The sequence below is a fragment of the Thunnus maccoyii genome, chromosome 3, assembly GCF_910596095.1.
Source record: "Thunnus maccoyii chromosome 3, fThuMac1.1, whole genome shotgun sequence".
NCBI lineage: Eukaryota > Metazoa > Chordata > Actinopteri > Scombriformes > Scombridae > Thunnus > Thunnus maccoyii.
The window spans coordinates 23,263,051-23,287,372 of NC_056535.1; the positions used below are offsets into that span (position 1 = coordinate 23,263,051).

General features: G+C 39.3%; 3 protein-coding genes across 7 annotated transcripts in view; all 3 read right to left on the bottom strand.

Moving 5' to 3' along the window:
* Nucleotides 1-156: 156 nt before the first annotated feature.
* aurka (aurora kinase A) lies at nucleotides 157-6,314 on the bottom strand. The gene is made up of 9 exons (XM_042407577.1): nucleotides 5,996-6,314; nucleotides 5,487-5,549; nucleotides 4,793-5,126; nucleotides 4,661-4,703; nucleotides 4,354-4,545; nucleotides 2,547-2,685; nucleotides 2,181-2,329; nucleotides 1,749-1,923; nucleotides 157-679 (listed from the first exon to the last, which is right to left on the bottom strand). The coding sequence occupies exons 2-9, from the start codon at nucleotides 5,544-5,546 to the stop codon at nucleotides 497-499; spliced, it is 1,275 nt and encodes a 424-aa protein (XP_042263511.1). The 5' UTR covers nucleotides 5,547-5,549; nucleotides 5,996-6,314; the 3' UTR covers nucleotides 157-496.
* A 3,021-nt stretch (nucleotides 6,315-9,335) lies between these two features.
* prelid3b (PRELI domain containing 3) lies at nucleotides 9,336-16,395 on the bottom strand. Of its 2 annotated transcripts, none has more exons than XM_042407726.1 (6): nucleotides 16,103-16,395; nucleotides 14,645-14,813; nucleotides 13,183-13,272; nucleotides 12,663-12,733; nucleotides 12,454-12,556; nucleotides 9,336-11,512 (listed from the first exon to the last, which is right to left on the bottom strand). In XM_042407726.1, the coding sequence occupies exons 1-6, from the start codon at nucleotides 16,132-16,134 to the stop codon at nucleotides 11,396-11,398; spliced, it is 582 nt and encodes a 193-aa protein (XP_042263660.1). In that variant the 5' UTR covers nucleotides 16,135-16,395; the 3' UTR covers nucleotides 9,336-11,395. The 2 variants fall into 2 exon arrangements, with proteins under 2 accessions (XP_042263660.1, XP_042263661.1); XM_042407727.1 differs by lacking the exon at nucleotides 16,103-16,395 and adding an exon at nucleotides 15,547-16,088.
* Nucleotides 16,396-17,620: 1,225 nt separating this feature from the next.
* LOC121894741 (tubulin beta chain) overlaps nucleotides 17,621-24,322 on the bottom strand; it is a 49,204-nt gene continuing 42,502 nt past the window's right edge. For 3 of the 4 annotated variants that reach the window (XM_042407566.1, XM_042407567.1, XM_042407565.1), the window contains exons 2-4: nucleotides 19,906-20,014; nucleotides 19,595-19,705; nucleotides 17,621-19,194 (exon numbers count right to left, since the gene is read on the bottom strand). In XM_042407566.1, coding sequence (XP_042263500.1) covers nucleotides 18,053-19,194; nucleotides 19,595-19,655 — 1,203 coding nt within the window. In that variant the 5' untranslated portion in view covers nucleotides 19,656-19,705; nucleotides 19,906-20,014 and the 3' untranslated portion in view covers nucleotides 17,621-18,052. Of the gene's footprint in view, nucleotides 19,195-19,594; nucleotides 19,706-19,905; nucleotides 20,015-21,050; nucleotides 22,315-24,322 lie in introns of those variants that run through there. The other variant, XM_042407564.1, reaches the window with a different exon arrangement.

Genomic DNA, 24,322 nt, shown 5'->3' on the forward strand with positions numbered 1-24,322 from the left:
AGAAGCGTGATGGGTTTTGAGCATCTCACGCACTGGACATTTGTGCAAATTCTCGTTTACCACATACGTGAGACAATCAACCGAGAGCCCGAAATGCAAAGACTAAATAATCGCTAACATACACTGCATAATTCAATAGTCATATTCCACGAAAGGTAATTTGTTCATTTCAAGTAATGGCATTTTAATAAAAGGTCAATAAAAATTTTCATAATTATACAGAAAAAACAACAGTGAAATATTTACAGGCAAAAGAATGCCATTGGTAATACAAGGAAACTTTAAAGATAGAAAGACAAACGGTGACCAACTGGCTCAAGATGCCTGCAGACAAAAACATCCACTTGAAGTGAAGTGATTTGTAGTCAGTGTAGTAGTAAAAGCAGATTCTGTCATCAGCCGTGCCGATGTTCATGTTCCACACCGGCCATTTGCTCTGACCGCAACGCTTCACCTTCACATCCCCAAGATGTTGGGTGGAGAGAAACCAAAACGCTCACTGGCTGGGCTCTTCACTGTTCAAGGCTTTGGGCTTCTTGGTGGAGTATTCAACCACCCAGGGGTGGCACAGGACCCCCTCGATGGGTAACCTGTGCATGGGGTTGTGTTTCAGCAGCCTGGCAACCAAGTCTTTGGCTCCAGCACTGAAATTGGTCTGTGGAGGGTAAGTGTACTCCACCTGGACGACAAAGACAGAAAACGGGTTAAAACATTAACAGCAGCAATTATAAGCAAAACTGTAGTGACTATAGAAAGATCATCTGAGAAAAAGTGGGAAATGGGTGGGTTAAATTAGGAGTTTTATTCAACTTTTAAATCCCATTTGTACTTTTTGAAACTATTCAAACACAGTTGATTAAGATTTCCTAATCTGACCTACCCATTTTCCAAATGATTTTCCAAGTCATTCACACTCCTTCAGCTTCTTCATCCAAAGTAAAGCCAGCAATCCAGTTTAGCATCAGCTTTTCAGCAGCCAACATTCACAACGCAATTTGTTCAGAAAAGATGGGGCAAGGGACAGTTCAGGAGATGGCGGTAATGCAACATTTACGGATGCCAACCACCATAAAACTCAATAGAAGAAGATGGGGCCTGATGTAGGTGAACGATGAAGATGTCCATTTTTTTTTCCCTCAGGAACATGGCAAGCGAAAAAAGGAGCTTGTTTGCACACAAAAGAACTTGCATTGCTTGTTAGTTATCAAATTACCTGTGAAAGCATCAGCAAGGCATGGTAAACAGACTGTGTGTGAAAGGGGCTTGAGTCTTATGTATCAGTATCACTTGAAAGGTATTTCTTTGAGGGTCTTGCTTTGCAAAACACCCTTCAGATGTCAGTAAAAACTAACTGCATATTCTGATAAATGTCATCCACCCACTCAGACAACAACCCCCCCAAAATGCAACACTTCACTGTATTGTGGGTCATCTCAAACATCAAGATGTCATTGTCAAGAATGCTGTGTAGGCAGGCCTGCAAGATCAGCAACCACTCAATTGTCTGATTTTTTGGTACACCCACTAATAAGCCACAAAATTAATTTGACAGATTTTTTTTTTTTTAAGACAGCTTTTGCTGTAAACAATGCCAACAAAATGCCCCCCCACAGCATAACAGAGCCACCAGATCCCCTAACTGTAGGGGTCAAGCATTCAGACTTGTACTAGTTTTTCCTTCAATTTGTCACCCGTCTGTATATCATATGGGTGTCTACCTATCATCTTACCCTGTTTAGCTCTCTTACCCTTGATATCCTGCGGTAGGTCTCCTCGTTACTTTTTGCTTCAAATGGGGGGTGTCCAACCAGGAACTCGTAGCAAAGGACACCCAGACTCCACAGATCCACCTTCTCATCATGAGTTTTTCCCTCAATCATCTCTGGAGGCAAGTAGTCCAGTGTACCACACAGAGTGGACCTCCTGCACAGAGAAAAGAAAGAAAATAAATAAATCGGACAAAGTATGGCACCTGTCAGTTGTTTGTAGGATGTAGACGGACAAAGGGGCATTTACACAAAGACTCTGAGGGAGAGAAAAAGTATGAGGTCACTGAAGCCAAGGAACACATGAATTACAGATGCAACCCAAAACATCCTTCTCCAAATGTTACAGAAGTTACACAAAAAGGTTAAACAGACACAATATTACAGGTTTAAAACAGAAGCATGCGTGAATACCTGGAGGAGGGTGTATGAACAGACCAGCCAAAGTCTGCAATCTTCAGCTCGCCGTTGGCCCCCAGTAAGAGGTTCTCTGGTTTGATGTCCCTGTGGATCACCTTCTTGGAGTGGCAGTAATTGAGGGCGTCGGCCAGCTCCATCATGTACTAGTAACGCACATTAATCATGGTCAATACAACATGGATGACTGTTTAAAATATACAGTAGTCATAGTTTTCACACACCAAAAGCAGTATTGGTATACAGAATTTAATGTGGCTTACTGTGTCTGAATGAAACAATACAATACTTCTGTGTAAGTTGCTCTAAACTAAAAAAAAAAAAAAAAAAAAAAAAAAAAGGTCTTAAATTGACAAGACTTACTGTTGCACTTCTCTCCTCAGAAAAACCTCCACAGCGCTGCAGCTCACCGTAGAGTTCTCCCCTGGGTGCAAACTCGAGGATGAGATACACACGAGATGCATCGTGGAAGTAGCCATAGAGGCGCAGGATGTTGGGGTGCCTGCAGGACGCCGAGGCAGAGGAATATTCTGAGAAATTTTGTTGAAATACCCAACCAATACCTTGAGACTTAATGGCTAAAGTTTTGAGAGCAGAGGCTGTCAGACCCTCATTCTACAAAAGTCAGACGGAGGGTCACAAAGCCATATAGGATGAGCCATGTTGCCCCAGATTGACCACCAATGCATGTTTAACCACCCTCTGTTTAACAGATTAAACTCTGTTTAATCTGTTAACTGAACAGGGTAAAATGATTGACTTTAAATTGGTTTTATAAAAATATAAAAGAAATACCCATGACACTAAGGCCCTGTTTACACCTGGTATTAACATGCGTCTCGGATGATCCAAGCTCTGAATACAGGTGTAAAGACACCCAAGATGCATTGAGATTCCATCACTCAGACCACATTCAGAGGTGGTCTGGGCGCATGTGGCCACATTCTTTTAGTAGTGTAAACGCAATGCGTCCTGAGCTACATTGCAGGACCACCTACTCAACTGACATCCTCTATTTTCCGGCAGACTAAGCACAGGACCCTCTGTCCAAAGCCGTTCAACTTGTTTGATAAGAGGATAAACAAATTATTTTGTTTTTCATGTGAATTAAAAATGTAATCCACCCCCCTTTTTTTCACGTTCCCGTAACCGGTTTTCCTCTTCAAATCGACAATTAGAATAGAAATTAAACCATTATTTTTTCGCTTGTTTGTCTAAAAAAATATTTCAGAAGCTAAATGTTGCTGGATAGTTTCCTCTATCTAGTTGATAATTGAATGAGGTTTATGAGGAGGACGGCTGCTTTACTCCAAACAGTATCAACCTGGACTGTGTGTGTGCGCGCGCAACAGCTGACCTATTGGATGTGTAGAAGAACACATTAGATCCTGACGGATCCTATTGGCATGGCGGAGATTTAAATAATCAATGAAGTTATGCTGCTGTGCCTCATGCGTAAATGTGCACAGCGTCTCTGAATGGAGAGACACAGCTGCGGGGAGATCGCTGCATATAACTGAGAAGTGAGATCCGATCACAAGTGGTCACTCAGATCGCATGTGGAGACGCATGTTAATGCCAGGTGTAAACAGGGCCAAAAAATAAAGAGCACAGACATCTAAAAACCTGGTACATTGGTTTTCTTTCAGGTAAATCTAAGTATGTATACAAAGTATTCAACTTTAGCATGCACTCCAAGTGGCAAATACCATACACAGGCCTGATACATCATGGCTAAACATACATGTATACGTGTTGGGATACAGTCGAGGGAATGAATGTTATGTGTTCACGTTCTATCTGTATGTTTGTGTGTGGAATATGTATAGGCTGTGAAAACAAATTTTCTGTGGGACAATAAAGACTATATCTAAATGTAGGCACTGCCTTTGTTGTATTCAAGTTTTTTGTTATATTCAGGTTTTCCATAGACTCGAAACAGCAATGTCCTGGTTACCGTTTGCCAAGTTTCGATTGCAAAGTTTATTTCTAGTGTGTAGAAGTGTCTGCCTTTACAAAAACTTCAAGCACTTTGTGCTTTTTTCTTACTGTTGATCTACGAACTATGTGACACAAGAAATGATCAACGGATCAAACTACCTCTGTTTGTCCCAACTACAGTCAGTGCTTAGACATGGCATAAGATTGTATAAAGTCAAGGACGCTTTACCTGAGGTGAGACTGGATCTCCACTTCTCTCCTCAGTTGGTGCTCCACCCCCGCCTTCTCCAGCTGCTTCTTGAAGAGCACCTTCAGGGCCAAGATAAACTTGGTTTGTCGCTCTCTGGCCAGGTAGACATTGCCAAATTTACCCTTTCCTAGGGGGCGACCAATGTCAAAGTTTTCCAGGCTCCATCGCTTCCTGCGTGAGCAGAAACATGCATAGTTACAGACAACAAACCCAACAAAACTTGTAATCTTACAGAAGATTAGAATAATAAATAACAAACAATAGAATAAGGACTTATAAGACATACTTTGATTCAGAGACTCTTGCAGAATCATTCTTGGCAGGCATTTCTAACAAAAGCAGGAAGAAAGGATATATTTTAGCATCCAAACCCCCCACACATGGCTGATTACTTTGTCAAATCTTGTAATATGCTTACTCCGTGGCTTCTCAGGCTTTTCCAATTCTGTTGCTGGTTTGGTTCCCTCCGGGTTCACCCTGGGCTCATTCATCTTTTGCTGGGAACTAGATTTGGGCTGTGGTGCAGGATTTACATTTTGAGTAGCAGGGTTCACATTCTGATCAGCTAGGTGTGTGGACTTGACAACATTGACATGAGATACTGGTTTCTGATGGCTCACAGGTCGCTGAATGCGCTTAGGACCATTTGACACACCCAGGACTCTTTGATGCTGAGTTGGTGTGACTGAAGCCTTTTGAGTCATCTGTGACTGTTGGGTCACAGGAATCCGCTTTGGTCCATCACCATTTGACTGCAATTAAAAAGGAAAAACACCAAACGCTGCATAAAATGGCTTTTAAAGGATCTAAGAGCAATGTGAAAGCTATGCTTAAGACCGACTCCACTTGTTCTACTGTCATCATCTTTCCTGTATGTTTAGAATATTATGCATTTCTGTACATGTGAGGTCTCATAGTTGTGTCTGGCGTTTATATTTGTAACTGAAAAACTTTACAGAGACGTCAGATTGTGATTGCACTGCAAGTTCAAAGTTCCAGAAATCCATGTCAACATACAAGAGTAAAGGTCAGCAAAGTGAGTGAGTGGTGAAGAAAGCAGTGATTTAAGGTTAATCAATTTGATGGTCAAGGTAATTGGTATTTTGCATTACCTTCACTTCAGGCCTCTGAAGTTTCATCTCTGTCAGCTTGGCCCTGGCAGAAGCGTCCATTTTCTGAGAGAAAAGGAAAGAGTTTGATTAACCAAATAAATCATAGATAGTTAAAGTAAAGCTAGGGTTGCTAAATATACCAGAGTCGATTGAAAAAGACCGGATTTATTGAGTGAACTACTGTAAGCCTGCTATTTTTTTAGGCTACATTGTTCCAAAGTTTGAGCGTTTTCTCACAAAACCGTGTTGCGTACGGTAACGTTGATGCTCCCTTGAACTTATTTTTAAAAAACTAGACAAAAACACTAAAAAGCAGACACTGGAAAACTTTTTAAAAATGAGAAAATAAACGTTAGCCATCACCGTCGCGTGGCTAACGTTACTGTGAACAATGTTTTTAGACGTTAACGTTCGTTCACAGCTAACATTAACGTTCGCTTTTAGGAAACCACAACAAACCAACACACCTCACATGCAAGTATTGGTAAGTATTAGATAGCATAACTTACCTAAATATATTATTGCACGGAGACCGAGAGCAACCGCTGCCTGGTACTTTATCCAGAATTCAAACAGAGCAGCTCTGGAGCTGGTAGCGTTAGCTAGCTGGCTAACTTAGAAGCTAACGGTTGAGTTGTCGTTCGTAGCTACATACATAAGGTAAAACCACTCTAGCGTTGAGGCGAAAATTAACTGGCGTCGATATTATAGATAGGTAAATACGAATAAAGCAAGATACAGAGTCGACAAAGAATTCCACCTGAAATGTACTTAGGGAGCTACCTCTTCCCTTAAACCCGGCTTGTTTGATTTCAAATGTTCCTCTGTTCAAACCTTTAAATAAGCTAAGGCGCCGATTGGCTGAGGGAATGCTCTGTAGTCGCTCACCATTGGCTAATGCGATATACGTCACGGGTAAAGGGTGACGTCAGATGGAATCATCCACAACAGCAGAGGGCAGCAACAAAATGTTAGGAGGGTTCACAAACAATACATAAGAAATAGAAAGAAAAATAAATAAACATTAATAATAATAATAAAAGAATAAAAACAATAAATAAAAAGTAATCAGAATAAGAATCAGAATATGTCTATTGGCCAAGTATGCAAGCATACAAATAATTTGTCTTAGCGTTTGCTTCCACTACATAGAAGAATAAAAATATAACAAGAATAAGGTGATAATAATAATGAAATAATAAAATAAACAAACTAGACCTTAAATCAAATGAAAAATTTAAAAATTAAATGTATTTACAGGATGGAATAATAATAGTTTTGAAATGGGGTATAAAACTTGAAATGAAATATTGACTGTACAAAGGAAATATGGACTGCACTACAGAGCAAGAAATGGTGACAAGTGCAAAAATTAAATGTGACGTGCACACTAAATTATGTAACAGTGGAGGTTGAATGTAATGTACATGTCCTGTTTGATGAAATTTATGAACGTGACCAGTGCAGGGATTAAAAGAGTAAAAGAGTTTGATAACAGTACAGTTCAGCTGTTCCTGAAATAAATGTTCCTGTATCAATAAATACATAAAATACATAAAACAATGAACAGAGTTAAACAAAGACATTAAAAATAATACACGCTTTAACATTTTTACAGCCTTCTTATTAGTGTAAGGTGTAATGGTCTGTGAGTACTGTTCACATTCTTTATGAAAAACTTAGAAGATAGTTTTTTTGTTTTCAAACTTACAATTATGAATATGAAACTTATCTAAGATATATATAAGATGATGACGTAAGCTTGTTTCCTATTCTTTCTGCTGGAACTTAAAAACCCAAACAGTACATGTTTATACAATAAAGCAAAATCAGCCACAAATGTAACATTAATAAACTTAGAAACCTCTTGCCACAGTCTTTTAGTATAGTAACAATGCCAAAAATAAATGAGGCACAGTTTCAGGATGTGCAGAGCAAAATGAACACAGTACATTAATCTCTCTGTTCCTCCCTGCACCATTTATAGTAAAAAAAAGTTTAATTTTGCAAAAAATATGATTGCAGTTGCATTTCATTATGGTCTATTAATACTATACTTAACTGACCATAACGCAGCTGTCAGTGAAAAAAATGTATCTGCCTTTTCTACAATTTATTTTTTTCTGTAGGATTCTATCAAATATTAAAAAAAAAACATTTAGGAAGAAATTAATATATTTCAAATGTAATTTGACTGTGCATAATCTATCTCAGGTTGTTGTTACACATCTGGACTTTCTGAATAATAAAAATGATAAAGACAGACATGCAAATCTTAACATTTTCATCTAGACCTGTACATACTATTTGAAATTATGGTATTTTTGGCATTTCAGCTCACTTCTGTTGTCAGATGTGATTGAGTCAAGTGCCGTTTGCATTAGCTGATTAACCAGACTGACATTTTAGGTGCAAGTTTTTGGAATATCCACAGCACAGTGGGTAGCAGACCAAGAGGCCAGATACTTAAACAAGTCCAGAATTTATTCTTATAGTTAAACATGCTATTATAATCCTACTATAATAGAAACTATAATACTCATTAGAAATGACTTTTCTGACTTTTTCTCTTTGCCTTCCATTGTACCTCTGGTACTGCAGTAAATCCAAAGCTTCACCACAGAATGTAGAACATTAGAATAGGGGCAATTAAAGGACTATGCTTATCTATTTGATGGTGATCTGATGCCAATGTATTTTGTACACGTGTCTGAACCATTTACTAGTGTTGCAAGTTGAGGGCAGATGAGAATAATCTTTGCAGTGTAAGGAAACACATTTTCAGGCAGTGAAATGTGATATACTTTTGATATATCAATATCAATACCAATATCAATACCAATATCACACAAGTAATTACTAATAAAGAGAGTACTAGGTGGGGGTTTGACACTATATTGTGTACAGTTTATACAGCCATGGGCCTGTGCGGCAGCATTGAGTGCAATGTTGCTAAGCAACACTTTAATAATGGGAGCAACTTGTCATCTTAGATTTTAGTTGTGTTTTAGTTACTTTAAACACACCTAACATTGCCCTTTTTTCTCCTGATAGGTAGCTGGGAAGTTCACCTTTGCCTGTGGTAAATTCATATTATCAACAGTATTCTGTTAAGGAAGATAGAGGGCGCTGAGTGTGTGAAATGGGTCGATCACTATGATAGTACCCTGGACCAGTGACCACAAACTCTGAGATAGAGTTGTTGTTCAAACAAAATGTTCAGCGGCAAGGAAAAACTCCCCTTAAGAGGGGCCCGACCCTTAGGTTGGGAACCACTGGACTAACTAGCTAATTGTATATAAAGTAGTTCAAACTAGCTCCACCTCCAGCAGCTACAACAGTAACATGCTGCTCTAACACTGATGCTTCAGTATTAATGATCTAATGATGTCATATATAATATATCAGTCAGAGGGACGAGTTAGTACTTTAAGTACATTTTTCTGCTAATACTTATGTACTTTTACTTAAGTAGGATTTGTAATGCACTTTTGCTTGTGATGGAGTATTTTTACATTGCTTTATTGGTACTTTTACTTAAGTAAAGGATGTGAATACTTCTTCCACCACTGCTTGGTTCAACATGATAATTTGACTCAGTTTGTGTTCATAGCTGTATGACCATGTATGACCAACTCAAAATATACTTAACTTGTTTTCTATCACCAGACAATATAATGTATTTCCTCTGTACTTGTTTTCACTTGTAAATAAAATAAAATAAAATAAAATCATCTATATTTGCACAGGTTCAGACCCCAGTAGAAGGTCAACACATTCAGAGGGGACTAACTGAGGGCTCATGTCATCGATGAACACATACTACAAACAAGAAAAAGGAACGCCACAGATAATTCAGATAACTTTATTTTCAACTGTAACAGCAGCATTTTACTCATTTATTTATATAAGTCAACTGCAGGTCTTGTTTCCCAGATGACAACATTACATAAAATCAGTCCTTTTTTAAACACTATTTCTCAAGATGAACTTGGAAGTCTAGCATGATTTGGCCACAGAGTGGCAGCATGTCGCTCTTGTATCTCAAACATGCTGCTGTTCCTGAACATCAGTGGTTTCTATCAGGTGACCATTGTTAGAAGAATGCAGTTGTTCTGGCCACCAAGTGTTTAGACTGAAGTGATATGTAGTGTCTCTGCAAAAATATATTTTAATATCCTACGATTACCAATCAGATAATCAAGCTCATACTTTGGCAGAATCATATGCTCATTGGACAGTTTTCACATAATCATTTTGCTACATGAAAATAAAAACGATCAAATTGGATAAATACCCATTCTATATTAAATAGTGTATAACTTATATTGATGTTGAAAAACATCAACAACTGAACATTTAATTGTTAAATATGTTCAATTTCCTTTCAGCAGCAAACAGGCTTTTTAATTCTAAAGGTTTATCTAATTTAAAGAATTACTGGCAAACATTTTCTATGAAACTCATCAAAATGTTTTATTTTATCGCCACATTCTGCAGTTGGTGTGTGACCATTTCTTTTTCTTTTTCAGAGGCACCCAGACAAAATGCACAAGTTACAATTTCTAACTACAAATGTGATATCACATTTCTCAGTGGTCAACCCAAGTCACTACATCACACCCAACTGTTTCTCTAAATAAATATTCCTGTTACAGGAAAAAGAAAAATATAAAGAAACTAAAGCATTCACCATCACCGCACTGCTGTCAGTTACATTCAGAAAGACCTTCTCAAATGCATTTTGTCCTTCTTTGTTCTCTCAAACAGTAGTTTCGCAATGATCAGAATTTTTCTGCTGTCAGCAGCTTTTTTGTTAAAAATGTATTTTGCAAGTGCAAATAAAAGTCCATGCAAAGATATCAGCCTTTTACGCTGAGAGAACATGCTGAGATGACTCTGTTGCAAAAGAGGACTGTTTGAGCTCAGCAAACATGTTCAGGTACAGTATGTAATGTTTTTACTGTTTGTCTCTACACCTCAGACTGAATAAGTTATATTAACACAGCATTTGAGAAGGTCTTCTACATTACTTTAAAACATAAATATGGCAAGTACCTTGATCCCTTCGTTTAACTTAAATACCTTAATAACAATATTAGTTATTACATAATAACAAAATACAGTTTATATTCAGGCTTGTTTGTGATGCCCGGTACAGTGTGCCTTGTTATTACTGAGGTCCCGGAAGAAAGCATTGTTGAGGAGATGGCTCGAACACAGATAAACCTGACAGTGAAACATTTCACTTACGTGTCACTGTCAATGTCTGTGTTACACCAACCATTTCCATGTACCCTTGACATACGTTGCACTTGACACCTGCCTCGACAAGGCAATGTTTTCTGCCATCATATCTCAACAGGAGTATTCCTCACCTTCACTTCTATACATTAACTGTTTTTGTCCTGTAACTCTGTCGCTGCCAGAGGAGACTTGCTGGTGTTCTGAGGTCTTTTGCCAGATGAAAACACGGCTGGTAGTGGCGCTTTTAAGAGGCAGGACAAAAAAGCAGCGTCTGCGTTGGCACTCGTTTGTGTTTACAGTTCACCAGATGCCTCCGATACCAATCTGCCCATGCTACATGTTTTCAAACACTTATATAACAATGATGTTTGAACTTGTTCCTGAGCGTGCCACTCACGTTTCCTCCCCAAGTCTCTCTGTTAACACTGCAGTCCTGCTAAGTGGCATCCCTCTGAAAGCACTCCACAGAATCCCTTCACGTTGCAATCCGCTGCTTCATATATATCTAATGTAGATAGTAGTGTACAAGAAATGATTAAATTGTACCCTCAAATAATACAAAAAATCCCAGAGCACCAAACTGGATTAGAGCATCATAAAGGGAGGCTGGTGGCACTGTAACATTTCTTTCTGACTTTGCTGGAAAAAATAAGAGGCGGGTGTCATTTCTCAGTGACCGCAGCAGCCATCGGGGTGCGTATGGTCCCGCGTGCTGTGGCTGCCAGCTCCTCAATTTCTGCATTCAGTCGCCTGATTACCCACTCCATGGCTTCACGGCCCTGAGCAAAAAAAAACAAACAGAGAGAAATAGTACATTGGAGGAAATATTAAAAGAATTTAATCAAGGACAGAAATTATACTGTAAAGTATATTCCTATTAAATTGAAGCAGTGGTTCCCAACGCCCTACTTGGGCGGCCTGCTCCGGTAGATTAAGACCCACCCAGATAAATGAAATCTGTCTGCGTTGCATGCTGCAGTAACAGAGTGGGGACTAGAAGCTTCTCTGTGTGCAGCCGCCTCGCTAGCGTCTACCGATAGCCTGCATGTGAGGCGTTTAGGGGATATCTGTAAATTGTAGCTACACAAAATAACACTGTCCCCCTCTAAACTGCATGAGTCTCTGCATGCACATCTGTCACACACCACGCCACCCACCACACCACCCACTGCCACAAGTAAATTCTCAACCTGTGGGAAGCTCTGGTGACAAGATACATTTGAGGGGTCGTCACAGGATGATTGCCTTCATCAGTAGACATCTGAAACTCCTCCTCTCCACATCTTTCTGACAGCAAAACTAGGGGGGCTATTAATGAAAATGCAGGTAACTTTCAAAGGTGGGAAAGTAGGCAGGAGTTGAACTTCTCTCTGAAGCTTCTTCATTCTTTACACAACTACTTTTTGTCACTTTTTGAATGTACAAACAAGTGCAACACCACGAATCCCTTAAAGGAAAGATTGTCCGAAAGTGTGCACAGTAATCCCTTAATATCACTTAAAAACTTAATTATATACACATAATAATAATACAATTTTAACATTTTCAGGACACTAGCAGGTCACTTGCTATCAGGGGTAACAAGTAGATATTGCTTAATTTTAAAAAGGGGGGAAAAAAGGTTGGGAACCACTGAAATAAACTCTAAAGCCACAGTTTTATAAGTAGTAAAATATTCAGTCCGGATGTTTAGTCCAACACGTTCTAAGAGATCTCTTACCTTTCCAGCGTTAGCAGAGATGGTGCTGGCCATAACTCCCTCCAAATAACTGCTGAGACTGACCCCTTTCACAGAGATTATAGCCTCCTGCGTCAGTATTGTTCTAGAAAGAAAAGGGGTTTAAAAAAAAATTAAGGTTAAAAAAAAAAAAAATTGCTTTGAACAACTTCACAGTCCTGAGTGTTTCAGTAATTCATGATTCAACTTACTTCTCAGTATCCTCTGGATGTGGTTTGTATGTTAACCGTTCATCCACAGACACCATGTTTGTGAAAGTGATCTACAGAGGACAGAAGGGACAACATGTTGAGATATGTAATGTCTCGGGTCACAGCCCCGCAGTGAGAGTTGTCAGACAAGATTCAGAACAGCATTATGAACATACATTGTTGAAATGTGAGCTATGCACCCTGCGTAACAAGCCTTACCTCATTCCAGAAATGCGTCACCTTTTAACAGACTAAGCTTATGTGTTTAGGCAAATTCAAGTCATGAAAAGTGGATCGGGTTAAGGCTGTTTGAGGTTGAAACATCCCAAATAGAACATGTTTTGTAAACAGCTGAACGGGTTTGTTAAGAATATGTAGCGTGAAAAAAAAAGTAGGTTAAAATCCTCCATCTTTAATTGTTTCCTTATGCTCTAAATAATAACACTGTTACTCTATGTCCTATAATTGTATCAAATTTCAGCTGCTAATATACAGCTATTTCTATACGGTATGTACTCACATTTGTGGACTGAAGCTCGAAAGTCTTCTCTTTGGGATCCACGACCGACTGCTCCTTAATGTAAGTGCACGTTCGTGTGTTACCAATGATCTGAGGAAAAAATACACAGAGACACATTTTACTACAGACTGAAATTAACTGCTGTTTTCTTGCAGATGTTACTGATGGTGTCTGTCTTTTCAGTGGAACTACACTTGTGCCAGCAGACATTGTGTTTGGATTACATGCAGTAAATTTGATCTTGTCACACTCATGCCGACCCACTACTTCAAAAATGCAAATTTTTAATTTTCGTTATCCACATTTAGCTTATTTGGGCACACCTCAAGCTTCTGTTTCTGTCATTTTTCAGAGATAAAAGAATGCTTATTTTGTTAATTTTAGGTTTTGACAACTACAGCTCCCATGAGGCTTTGACAGCACCCCTTAGTCTTAAAACGTTAGGCGTTAGTCTAAAACCCACAAGTGATTCACATTTCTATATCTAAGATTTATGGTCTTATGTAAGTTAAATAGAAATATAAACCCTAATGACCTATTTCATATGGTACAGAGGTAAACTGACATCACAGGAAGACGTCTAAATGATAGATCCAGTTTACACACATACAATCAGGCTCAGGAGTGATTTGCTTTGAGACAATCTGATTAAGGGTTATCAATCACTAGGACAGTCTGTGTCATAGACTGTCCTTGGAATTAAAGGGGCTATTCATAGACGTGGTCACCGACTACAACCCCATCCTCAGACATCTAAGCAAAGGTCAGTGCTAGAGAACAGCAGCTGATTGGCTAATGTTTACATTGCTTAAAACAAGACAGCGTAGCAGGATATTATCAAAGCCTTATCTTTACTGAGTTCAGAAAGTCAAAGAAACAGGAGAAGGGTTCAAATGACACGCTGCAGAAATCCAAAGGCCTCCTCCACTGCTCCGTACTCTTGTGGCCTCTAGTTTTATCTAACCCAGAGACGGAAAGTTACATCACACACCGTCATGGGTTACACCTCGGGAATGACAGAAATGGCACTACTGTGTTCTGTACAACACGAGCCATGGCACACAGCCATGAACTCGCTGGGCACCAGTTAGAAACCAGGTCTGCCGCTGCTGCCCCGTAGACAGAAATAGCCTTGCAGGTTTTAAGGTCACGCATACTGGCTGGAAAGCATTAAGCTATCTCCGGTACTAAATGTATTCAGTACATAACTGGATTCTTACATGGTGACAAATAGTCTGTTTTTGCCACAATATGAAAAGATTATGTCTATTTCTCATACTACTTTAATACAAACAACCTCACACCAAGGGCACCAGGCACAAACTTGCACATCAGGTCACTCTTTTTCCGTGTTTCAGTTAAACATGTGACCAAAGCAATTAAACCACAAGCTTCACATGGTTTTTGCAGCAAGTGATGCTAGAAAGCCGACTACTGAAACAGAGTGGGTTTTGACACTCACAGATTTCACTATAGACGGGAGGCCCCACTCTGTGCTGAGCAGTCTTTGACTGTGGAGGCGTCCCTGTTTGTCGACGGCTCGGTCCAGAACGTCCACTCCAAACACACTGGGATTCATGGGGTTGGGGTATTTCTGCATAGCAGCCTTGATCACCGTCTCCCAAGGATGGCTGTTAAAGGAAGGCCAAAAAAACCCACAAAAACATTATTGTAACATTGCATTAAAACTAAATACAAATACACACACAGACACTACTATCTGATAGTCAGTTACCATGTTTGTAAAGTTATGTTTTTGGATTAAATAATACTTCCTTTATGATTGCAACAAACTGTGATATCCAACTGAAAAGCCTTTGTATTTTCATGAAAAAACCTACTAAACCCCCAGTCCCCTATATTCTTAGTGTTTAAACAATAAATAATTATACTATCCAAAGTTAAACTTAGCTCCACTACAGCAAACTACATCAATAAAATGCTACTTATACGTTGCTCAGTGATCATAATCCATTAATATAATATATATTAGCATAACACTTGCAGATGCCATTCTCCTAATAATAATTAGGTCTTCAAACTTTTACATAGGTAACATTTTTTCATTGCAGGACTTTCCCTTATAAAAGGAGAATTTTTACAAGTCTGAATAGTTACTCCACCACTGTTTATGTGACATAATTACATAATGAACCGACCTAAGAGCAGCTTATTTTGCTATTTAAAAGCCAAAATCAACAACACAGCGAGTTAAGATCTTTTCAAGAACTATTTTAATGTTGCCTGGTTTCAGACCTCTCGATCTCCGATGAGGAGTAACTGAAATTAAACGACATCTCATTCTGTCTCATTATCACGGTGATTTTATGTCAGTAAAAGCACTGAAAAGTAAAAATGATTCACCTCCGATGAGAAACGCGAGTCGAGTCCAATGTGGCGGTGGATGGTTGCCATGGAGACGCGTGAACGCGCCGGCGTTGCCTCGCCTGTGACGTAGACAGTTAAAATGTAGGGGAAAGGTTGCGCGCGGGGGGCTGGCCCAGACCGGCTAATTACGCAACTTGAATGCTTTTTTCTCCTGCAACCAGCCACTGAATGTGTTGTTTTCACATTTATTACGTTTATACATTTATTTTTCAATATACCTACGCAATCTGTGTTTGTGCGTATTTACAGTGTAGTAATTCGTTTTGTAAAAAGCACCGACTGACGTTAAATGGCTATGTAACGTTAATAGCTTCCAACTAAGTTAGCATACTAGCTAGAAACACGAAAGTAGCCATTCGCACTTTTTTGTCTGGTTAGTTTTCAGTCATAAACCATGCTTGTGCTGTTCAGTGGATTAAATACGAGGCCAGCTGATGTTACTTAACCGCCTGAACCAGACAGTCAACCTCTGACAGGCGGACCGTCTCTAAACACAAGGCTGGTACAGTTAAAAAAACAAGCTAATACTCACTTGAATATGTGCTCAGATGTCCAGATCTTCATGGTTAATCGAGTTGGCCGGTGCTAGTGATGCCGGGACAGAGGCGTTGATAAGCCGGTAAGTAGGCACGGCGTAACTGCCTGCAGTCAGTGAACCACGTTCAAAGCCAACTGCAAGTCCCCTCCCACTGTATGGAGCAGTCACATGAGCGGTATTACACCCTTTCCGCTGAAAGAGTCCGCTGATGCATCCATGTGACATTGGAGGCAGCTGAATGAAACATCTCGTATTTTAAAATTAGAGAATTAATGATCGATGTAACGTACAGAAACCCACGTATTATCTTCTTCACCCAAAGTTGAAGCATGCGGCAGCCTGTATGTCACATTCAGCTATTTAATCTTGGGTAATATCTTCTGTGTAACCTTTGGTATTACACAATTCAGCGCAGTGAAGGTTGAAAGGTCTCCTCTGCAACCTTGGGAGAAAAAGAGTAAGCAGACTCTTGACGCAACCAGATCAATTTAGTGGTCAAACGTTTGTGCAAACATTTGAACATCTTAGTATTGCACTGGAAAATGCCTCTGTAGGGTATTTAGGTGCAATATTTTGTGGAGTATTTATTTTTCTCCATGCATCTCTATCTTGCCACAAATAATAGAATATAATTTGTGATACTGACTACAGAAATTAGCCTTGATAATTGTTAAGAGTATGTCTAAGTGAATGCTGTCTGTTGCCCAGATTAACCTGTAGGGGGGCAGAAATTTGCTATTGATCCCTTTATTGAACCCACCACTCACCATCTGTGCGTTTTGTACACCCTGTAGCCTTCAAGTTCCCATCAAGTACAGTGTAAAAGTTTCCTATGTGTAAATGTAAAATAAAAACACAACTTTATATATCAGAATGCACCATGTGAGTATTACATAAACTGGCACAGGGCCCATCTACAAGATATGGCCGTGAGATTTGCAGGTGGAGTTGATATTGTACTTTAGTGGGAACATTTGTGTAATATTAAGATTGACAAAATTGCAGTTCCAAAAAAGCCATTTAGCATGCAGTGAATCTGAGGGGTTTTTAAGGCCTCTGGGGGGCCAATTTAACAGTAAAACTGAGAGGTTTTTTTTTTCGTCCTTGACCTCACCTTGTAATTTTAAGACAGATTGCCCTCTGTGGAGCAATATACTGTATTTGTCACCATAACCTATATTCACATGTGGGTTACATGCAGTATTATCTGCTGTATCCCAGTTTTTGAGTCAAGTCAACTTTATTGCAGTATTGCAAGGACGTTTCCACGTGATATGTGCTTATCACAGCGAGCAGACGGTCGGGCCAAGTTATGTGTAATCTCTATGTCCCAGACTCTTAACAGTGGGAGGAAACTGTGTGACAGCCTTGCACCGTATCACCGTGCTGTCAGTGTACTGTCAGTCACTGCAGCTGAGTTTAGTTAGTTTTAGTCCAGTTTAACTTCAAATGACGAAAACAAAAGAAAAGGAAAAATGTGTCAGTAGTGTATCATTGAATTCACTCTCAGTAGTCATTACTCTTTGGTTTTACTGTGTTAAATCATAGTTATAACATAAATACATGCAATGCAACAATAAGGTCTTAAGAAAAATACTGAACAAATAATTTTAACATCACTATCTAAAGGCAGTTTTTAATAGCAATATATAAAACACAGTTGGTGTAGCCTATATACATACATGTTGATTTCCAAATGTTCACTATGACAGAAAAAACTCTTTAAGCCTTAAACCCTTAAAACAAACAAACTTGCATACAAATCAGTTAAAAAATACAAAAAACTTAAGTACTATTGTGTAAATAGGTCACAGCATCATTTATCCGCATGAATTATGCGACAACAGAACAGAGTTCCCTTTTCAGACCAAAAATCTCACATTTCTTCCACATTCTTCCAACAGCATGTCAAACCTACACACCAAACTCTATGCGTCGTGTCTTCTACTCATCTACAGTTTCTGTGCTTGTTTCCGTCACTGTTTCCAGTGTAACTTCCATCCGAGACTGAACCTTTGTTTCTGCTGGAGATGACTCTCCCACCTCTTCTTCATCTTCCCCTTCCGATTCATGAGCAGTGGCATCTTGGTACTGCTGATACTCTGACACTAGGTCGTTGAGGTTGCTCTCTGCCTCGTTGAACTCCAATTCATCCATACCCTCCCCTGTATACCAGTGGAGGAAAGCCTTCCGTCTGAACATCAGGGAGAACTGCTCGCCAACACGACGGAATATCTCCTGAATGGCCGTGTTATTGCCGATGAAGGTGGAGGCCATTTTGAGGCCTCGGGGTGGGATGTCACACACGGCAACCTTCACGTTATGGGGGATCCAGTCCACAAAGTAGTTGCTGTTTCTCTGCTGGATTGCAAGCATCTGCTCATCTACCTCCTTGGTGGACATCTTGCCACGGAAGACACCAGCAACTGTGAGGTAGCGCCCTCGTCTGGGGTCGCAAGCTGTCATCATGTTGCGGGAGTCGAACATCTGCTGGGTGAGCTCAGGCACAGTGAGGGCGCTGTACTGTTGGCTGCCACGCGCTGTCAGAGGGGCAAAGCCTGGCATGAAGAAGTGGAGGCGAGGGAAAGGCACCATGTTGACGGCCAGCTTCCTCAGGTCTGCGTTGAGCTGTCCGGGGAATCTCAGGGAGGTTGTGACCCCGCTCATGGTCATGCAGACCAAGTGGTTGAGGTCCCCGTAGGTTGGTGTGGTCAGTTTCAGCGTGCGGAAACAGATGTCATAGAGGGCCTCGTTGTCGATGCAGAAGGTCTCGTCTGTGTTCTCCAGGAGTTGGTGGACTGACAAGGTGGCGTTGTAGGGCTCCACCACTGTGTCAGAGACTTTAGGGGAAGGCATGATGCTGAAGGTGTTCATGATGCGGTCAGGATACTCCTCTCGGATCTTGTTGATGAGGAGGGTTCCCATGCCAGAGCCAGTGCCACCCCCCAGTGAGTGAACCAGCTGGAAGCCCTGCAGGCAATCACAGCTTTCACACTCGTTCCTCACTCTGTCCATCACCTGGTCCACCAGCTCCGCTCCCTCAGTGTAGTGACCCTTCGCCCAGTTATTCCCAGCTCCTGAATTTCCTGTAATACCAAAATAAAGTTAATCTAATTCTACCAATCAGTAGAGGGAAACATACTGTATACAACATGTCTTACAATAATTCAAAATACTTTATTTGTCCCTCAAGGAGTCATTTGAGGCAAGCGAGTTTACAAACACAAGTACACATAGACAATTAAAATGAAAACATAGACTATAATTACATATAAAACACAAAAGCTGCCACTGTATTTCTACTTAAGGTGAAATTCTTGCAACTATTTTTTTTCAATTTGTTTACATGTTCTTCAATGGCTTCAAAAGGCATTTTGCAGCACGAGTATTTTCAGAATCAGAACCAGAACCAGGTTTATTGCCAGGTAGGTTTACACATGCAAGGAATTTGCTTTGGTGTTGTGGTGCATTTGTTATTTGTCTCACCATGGATGAAGTTGTCTGGCCTAAAAAGGGCCCCGATGCGGCTCCCTCTTACACTGTCCATTGTGCCAGGCTCCAGGTCAACAAGCAGGGCCCTGGGCACATATTTACCACCTGGAAACAGAATGATTTATTGTTCTTAGACAAGTCAGAAATGGGCGTCCTGAATTTAAACATGTCCTTACTCTGTGGCGAAGTTAAAAAAAAGTAAAATACAAAAGCAAAACTAGGCAATGAATTAGAAAGAAATTTGCATCTAAACGAGTCTGAACAAGCCAACTGTCAAGTTACAGTCCATATATGGTCTTTATTACCATGTGCCTCATTGAAGTAGACGTTGACCCTCTCCAGCTGAAGGTTGCAGTCTCCCTCATAGAGACCTGTAGCATTGAGTCCATGTTCTTCACTGATCACTTCCCAAAACTATGAAGACAAACCACATAAAAATACCATCACAGTGATTACAACACAATTCATGTAATTAATGAAACAGGTCAGTTGTTGCTCAGTCATTTAAAGTTGAGCTTTAAATGTTGAGTTGAACAAAGTTTTCACCCAACAAGTACCTTCCACTGTTTTGTACATTTCACCTGTATTTATACTGTATGGCTGCTTTCTAATGTACGCATCTGTTGAGGTTTTTTATGCAGGTAATGCAAAAATATGTCAACACTGACTCTTCTCCAAATTGGTACAGCTTAAGGTGAATCTCAACTCATTAATCTCTGAGTCGAAACAAAATAAATTACCCACTTATGATGTCTGCAAAACAACAGTAACAGTAATTTTTAATATGAATAATATTAATACGTAGCAAAACAAGTAAATGCTTATTTTTCAGACTGCAATGATCTTTCATGTCAGGGTTATGTGTTGCTTTAGCTTTAGCTGTATTATCTTGTAGTTCTTCTCTCTTGTTTCGTGTTAACCATGATAAAAATGTCCCACCCATGCCAGTCTCGCTGTGGCTCTTATCTATTCCCTGAATGTGTGACAGGGAACACCCTGCGTCACTCACAACTGTTGGTAGCAACATGCACAGAACATTTCAAAACAGGCATCATAATAAATGAAAGAAAAATAATAAATATATTGTTATAGTTTAACTGATATCATGTAAAATAAAATAAAACATGTAAGTCTTAACATTCCCACATACCAGTGTGACAAAACACAATTAATTTTCTTTTAAACAACGACTTTAATCATCTAGCTGATATGGCATTTAGTAGCTTATAGTTCAACAGATGTTTCATGTTCTCCTCAAAAATACTTGATGAGTCCTGTGAGACATAAGACGCTTTATTGTCATTGTAGGCATACAACGAAATTACGTTTGGTCATGGAAATATAGAAAACATTATTAGAGTCTCAACATTATCAACAAAGTCAGAACTAACGCACATTATAACTTTAGCGGTGAAGTTGGATTTTTCTTTTTCTTTTTTTTTTTTTTTACCTTTGAGCCGATCTGGTTGCCACATTGTCCAATTTGCAGATGTACAATTTCACGCATGATGATCTGGATACACTACACAGAGCAGCTGGGGGGCCTCTGATATGCTACAGTTCTCCAACTGGTCTTTTATACCAGATATGATGTCATCAGTGATGTCAGGGAGTCACCCTTGTCGTTAATATATGAGGGGCCATAACAAGCTATGTAAACTCTAAGCATATTAATAAATATAGAAGTATATATGAATCTTTGTATGAAGGATTTTGCCATATTTTACTGGTTTAGGTAGTCTTGTTATATTTTCAAATACGATTTCTATATGTTTCATTTTGTTTATTACATGTAAAACATGCAGTGGAATAACAACATGGACTCATCCACATACTTCATAAAGTAATGAATTATCAAATGTTGTAGAAGGAGGCTTTTGGTTGCAATGAGCCACAAACATTTTATAAAAGCTTCTATATGGCTAAAACACGTCTGTGATCACCAGCCAAAAACAGGAAGGAAGTGTAGCCAGAATGAATGGAGGCAGTGTCAGATAACACCCTTTCATTAACTACATTAACACATTAATACTGTACACACACAGGCAAGTACCAAACATGTTGTTCTCATGTCTGACAGGAACATTTTTAACTTACTAACTCAAAAGTGATTTGGCCTCAAATTGCGTAAAAGTTTGTAACATGACAGTTAGTCTTTTTGATGACATAGCATATCGTACATGACACATTTTCCTGTCTTAAAGGACTTAGACGCTACAAAATAAACTATTTCTATTTCAGCTATTAAGTCAGTGTATGTGTCATAATAAGGTGCAAATGTGCAGTAACTGGGAGCCTGTATATGAGAGATGCTACCATCTAGAGGAGTAACATGGGCATAACATGATCTGACTGGAGCAGTTATATCACATATTATAGATAGATAAGTTGATTTAATTTGTAAATTGTAGCATTTACTTATTCATTTATTCACATTTCAGCCCATGTATTCTTTTAGCTCTTAAGGGACTGATAAGAATCGTCTGCTAATCACATTATTGCTTATCCTTGTGTCCCGAATTTATGGAAAACATTAAAATAGATATTTTAATCAAGTTATATGAATAAGAATATAAATAAACCTCAGCAAAATAGTTAAACAATTCCTCAATATCTTGTTCTTGTTCTTATCCTCACATACTGTACTGATGTTCGAAGTACAGTAAGAACAAGTACATTTAGCTGTGGGTGCCCGGATCGCGCCCGCATCTTAAAGGAGAGGTTCGCAATTTGTCAAGTCTGTCTTAAAACAATAGTCAGGTACCCATATGAACACTGAAACTGGTTTTGCTTGCTGTAATCATTCTATGTGTTCATCCTGGCTGATCTCTCTCTAATGCACTTCCAATGTATGTGATGGAAGACAAAATCCACAGGTTTCAAAGTTTTATGTGAAGTTAATATGAGGCCTCAGTAGTCTGAATAAGTTCAATCAAGTTACAGTATTTTTAGTATGAAATTCTCTCTTTTTTGTTTCCACAGACGTGTTTCCTTGCTGAGCTGCAGTGGTTTGATAGAAACAAAAAGAGGTAATTTTGTATGAACGAGGGTTACTTACATCGGAAGTGCATTTAGAGGGATCTCTTAACGGCCACAATAAACAGAGGAAACAGTTAAATCAAGCAAAACCTGTTTCACTGTTCATACATGCACCTGACTATTGTTTTAAAACAAACCTGAAACATTACGGATCTGTCTGTACAGTTCTCTTGAAAACAGTTTGCCAATTGGCCAACTGTAATAGCCTGTTTCCAATGCATATTGTTCATTATGAGGAATGAATCAGAGCAATTGCTAACCCGCGAGATATTTCTGATATCTGTGAGCACTGTTCCTCTTCCCCTTACAGCTTAATGTAATTTCAGGAAGGAGATATGACTGCATGTATACTGCATCTCGTACAGAATAGATACTACATCCCTCTGCAGTGGGTCAATTTTTCTTCAATCATTCTTCAACATTCTTCAGTTTTGTGCGGCCTCAAAAGACGAAAAATATTTTTTGATAAAACTCCGAACCTGTAGGTGTCTGAAGAAATTTGGGGAATGCCAAACTCTTTCTACTGATGATTATTATAGCTAGATTTAAAAAAAATAGTTTCAGAGAAGGATTGACAAATGGGATGAGTAGTGTTGCTGTACCCTAGTATGATGATATATGATGTTGGTACTATAAACTCTCTGTTAATCACACAGTCAGAAATGCCACTTTCAGTCAAATGCTTGTGATTTGTTGCTGCGGTTAATTAATATATTATATTACAAACAATTACACAAAAGTCCAGTGTTCACAGGTAAACCAGTGAAACTGGAAATTTACCAGATACTGTGGCCTTTAGATAAAAGGCTTCCTGGTCTGAGTGCATTAAGTTTAAACACAGGAAAGGTCCAGTAGATGCAGGACAGGATGGGGTCAGGATGAGTGTTTGTGTTGTTTCAAGAGGTTGGGATTAATTTGCTTCTGGGATTTAAGTCATTACTTCTTCAATTGTCTGTTGGGGTTCATTAGAGAGCCACAGTAGCATTTAGCTGTCATTGATGACCTTTATGTGTTTTGCCCTGAGCTTCTTTCCCTCGCCTTTTGACGTATTTGCGTAGGGAGGTGTTTGTGTATGTGCTAGTCCGTTTGTCTGTCTGTCTGTCTGCTTCATACAGTATGTGTGTCTGTGCGTGTATGCTTTATGATACACACACACACACACACACACACACACACACACTTTGCATGCATACATGTGAGAGCTAAAGGGGAAGAAGCCAGCAAGCTATGAAGCACCATTGAGCTGGGCTTACATGACATCTGTAGCAATTCTGCCATTGAGTTTAAAAGGAGTTCATGAAAAACATCCAGTCATTAAGACCCAAATATTGCAGTTCACCTTATAGATAATTGTACTTTGTTTTTAAAGCCAAAAATCAGCAGCACCACGATGAACATGTAAAATATATGAAGTCTTTATTGTTGTATTTTTGTTCCTTGTTGTTTGTTGTTTCTGACGCAGTCAACCACACCTTATGGCCTTCCTTTGTAGATGGAGTTGCTCAGTTGATATACAGTACTGTGCAAAAGTTTTAGGCACTAAAAGTAAAGTTAACTAACTCATTAACTCATTAACTCAATTAACTTTATACAAAGCTCAGTAAACAGAAGAAACCTAAATCAAATCAATATTTAAACCTGCACACAGTTTTTCAAGGCTCTTAGCAGGTCGGTTGTTCCTGC

What these genes read in the sequence shown, in the direction of transcription:
- prelid3b (XM_042407726.1), bottom strand. Translation starts at nt 16,134, where the DNA reads ATGAAGATCTGGACATCTGAGCACATATTCAA. An exon ending in TCGAGCTTCAGTCCACAAAT is followed by an intron (nt 12,734 to 13,182) that starts GTGAGTACATAC and finishes TGTCCTCTGTAG; the next exon opens with ATCACTTTCACAAACATGGT. An exon ending in CATCCAGAGGATACTGAGAA is followed by an intron (nt 12,557 to 12,662) that starts GTAAGTTGAATC and finishes TTTTCTTTCTAG; the next exon opens with AACAATACTGACGCAGGAGG.
- aurka (XM_042407577.1), bottom strand. Translation starts at nt 5,546, where the DNA reads ATGGACGCTTCTGCCAGGGCCAAGCTGACAGAGATGAAACTTCAGAGG. An exon ending in TTCAGAGGCCTGAAGTGAAG is followed by an intron (nt 5,127 to 5,486) that starts GTAATGCAAAAT and finishes TTTTAATTGCAG; the next exon opens with TCAAATGGTGATGGACCAAA. An exon ending in CCTACCGCAGGATATCAAGG is followed by an intron (nt 680 to 1,748) that starts GTAAGAGAGCTA and finishes TTTGTCGTCCAG; the next exon opens with GTGGAGTACACTTACCCTCC.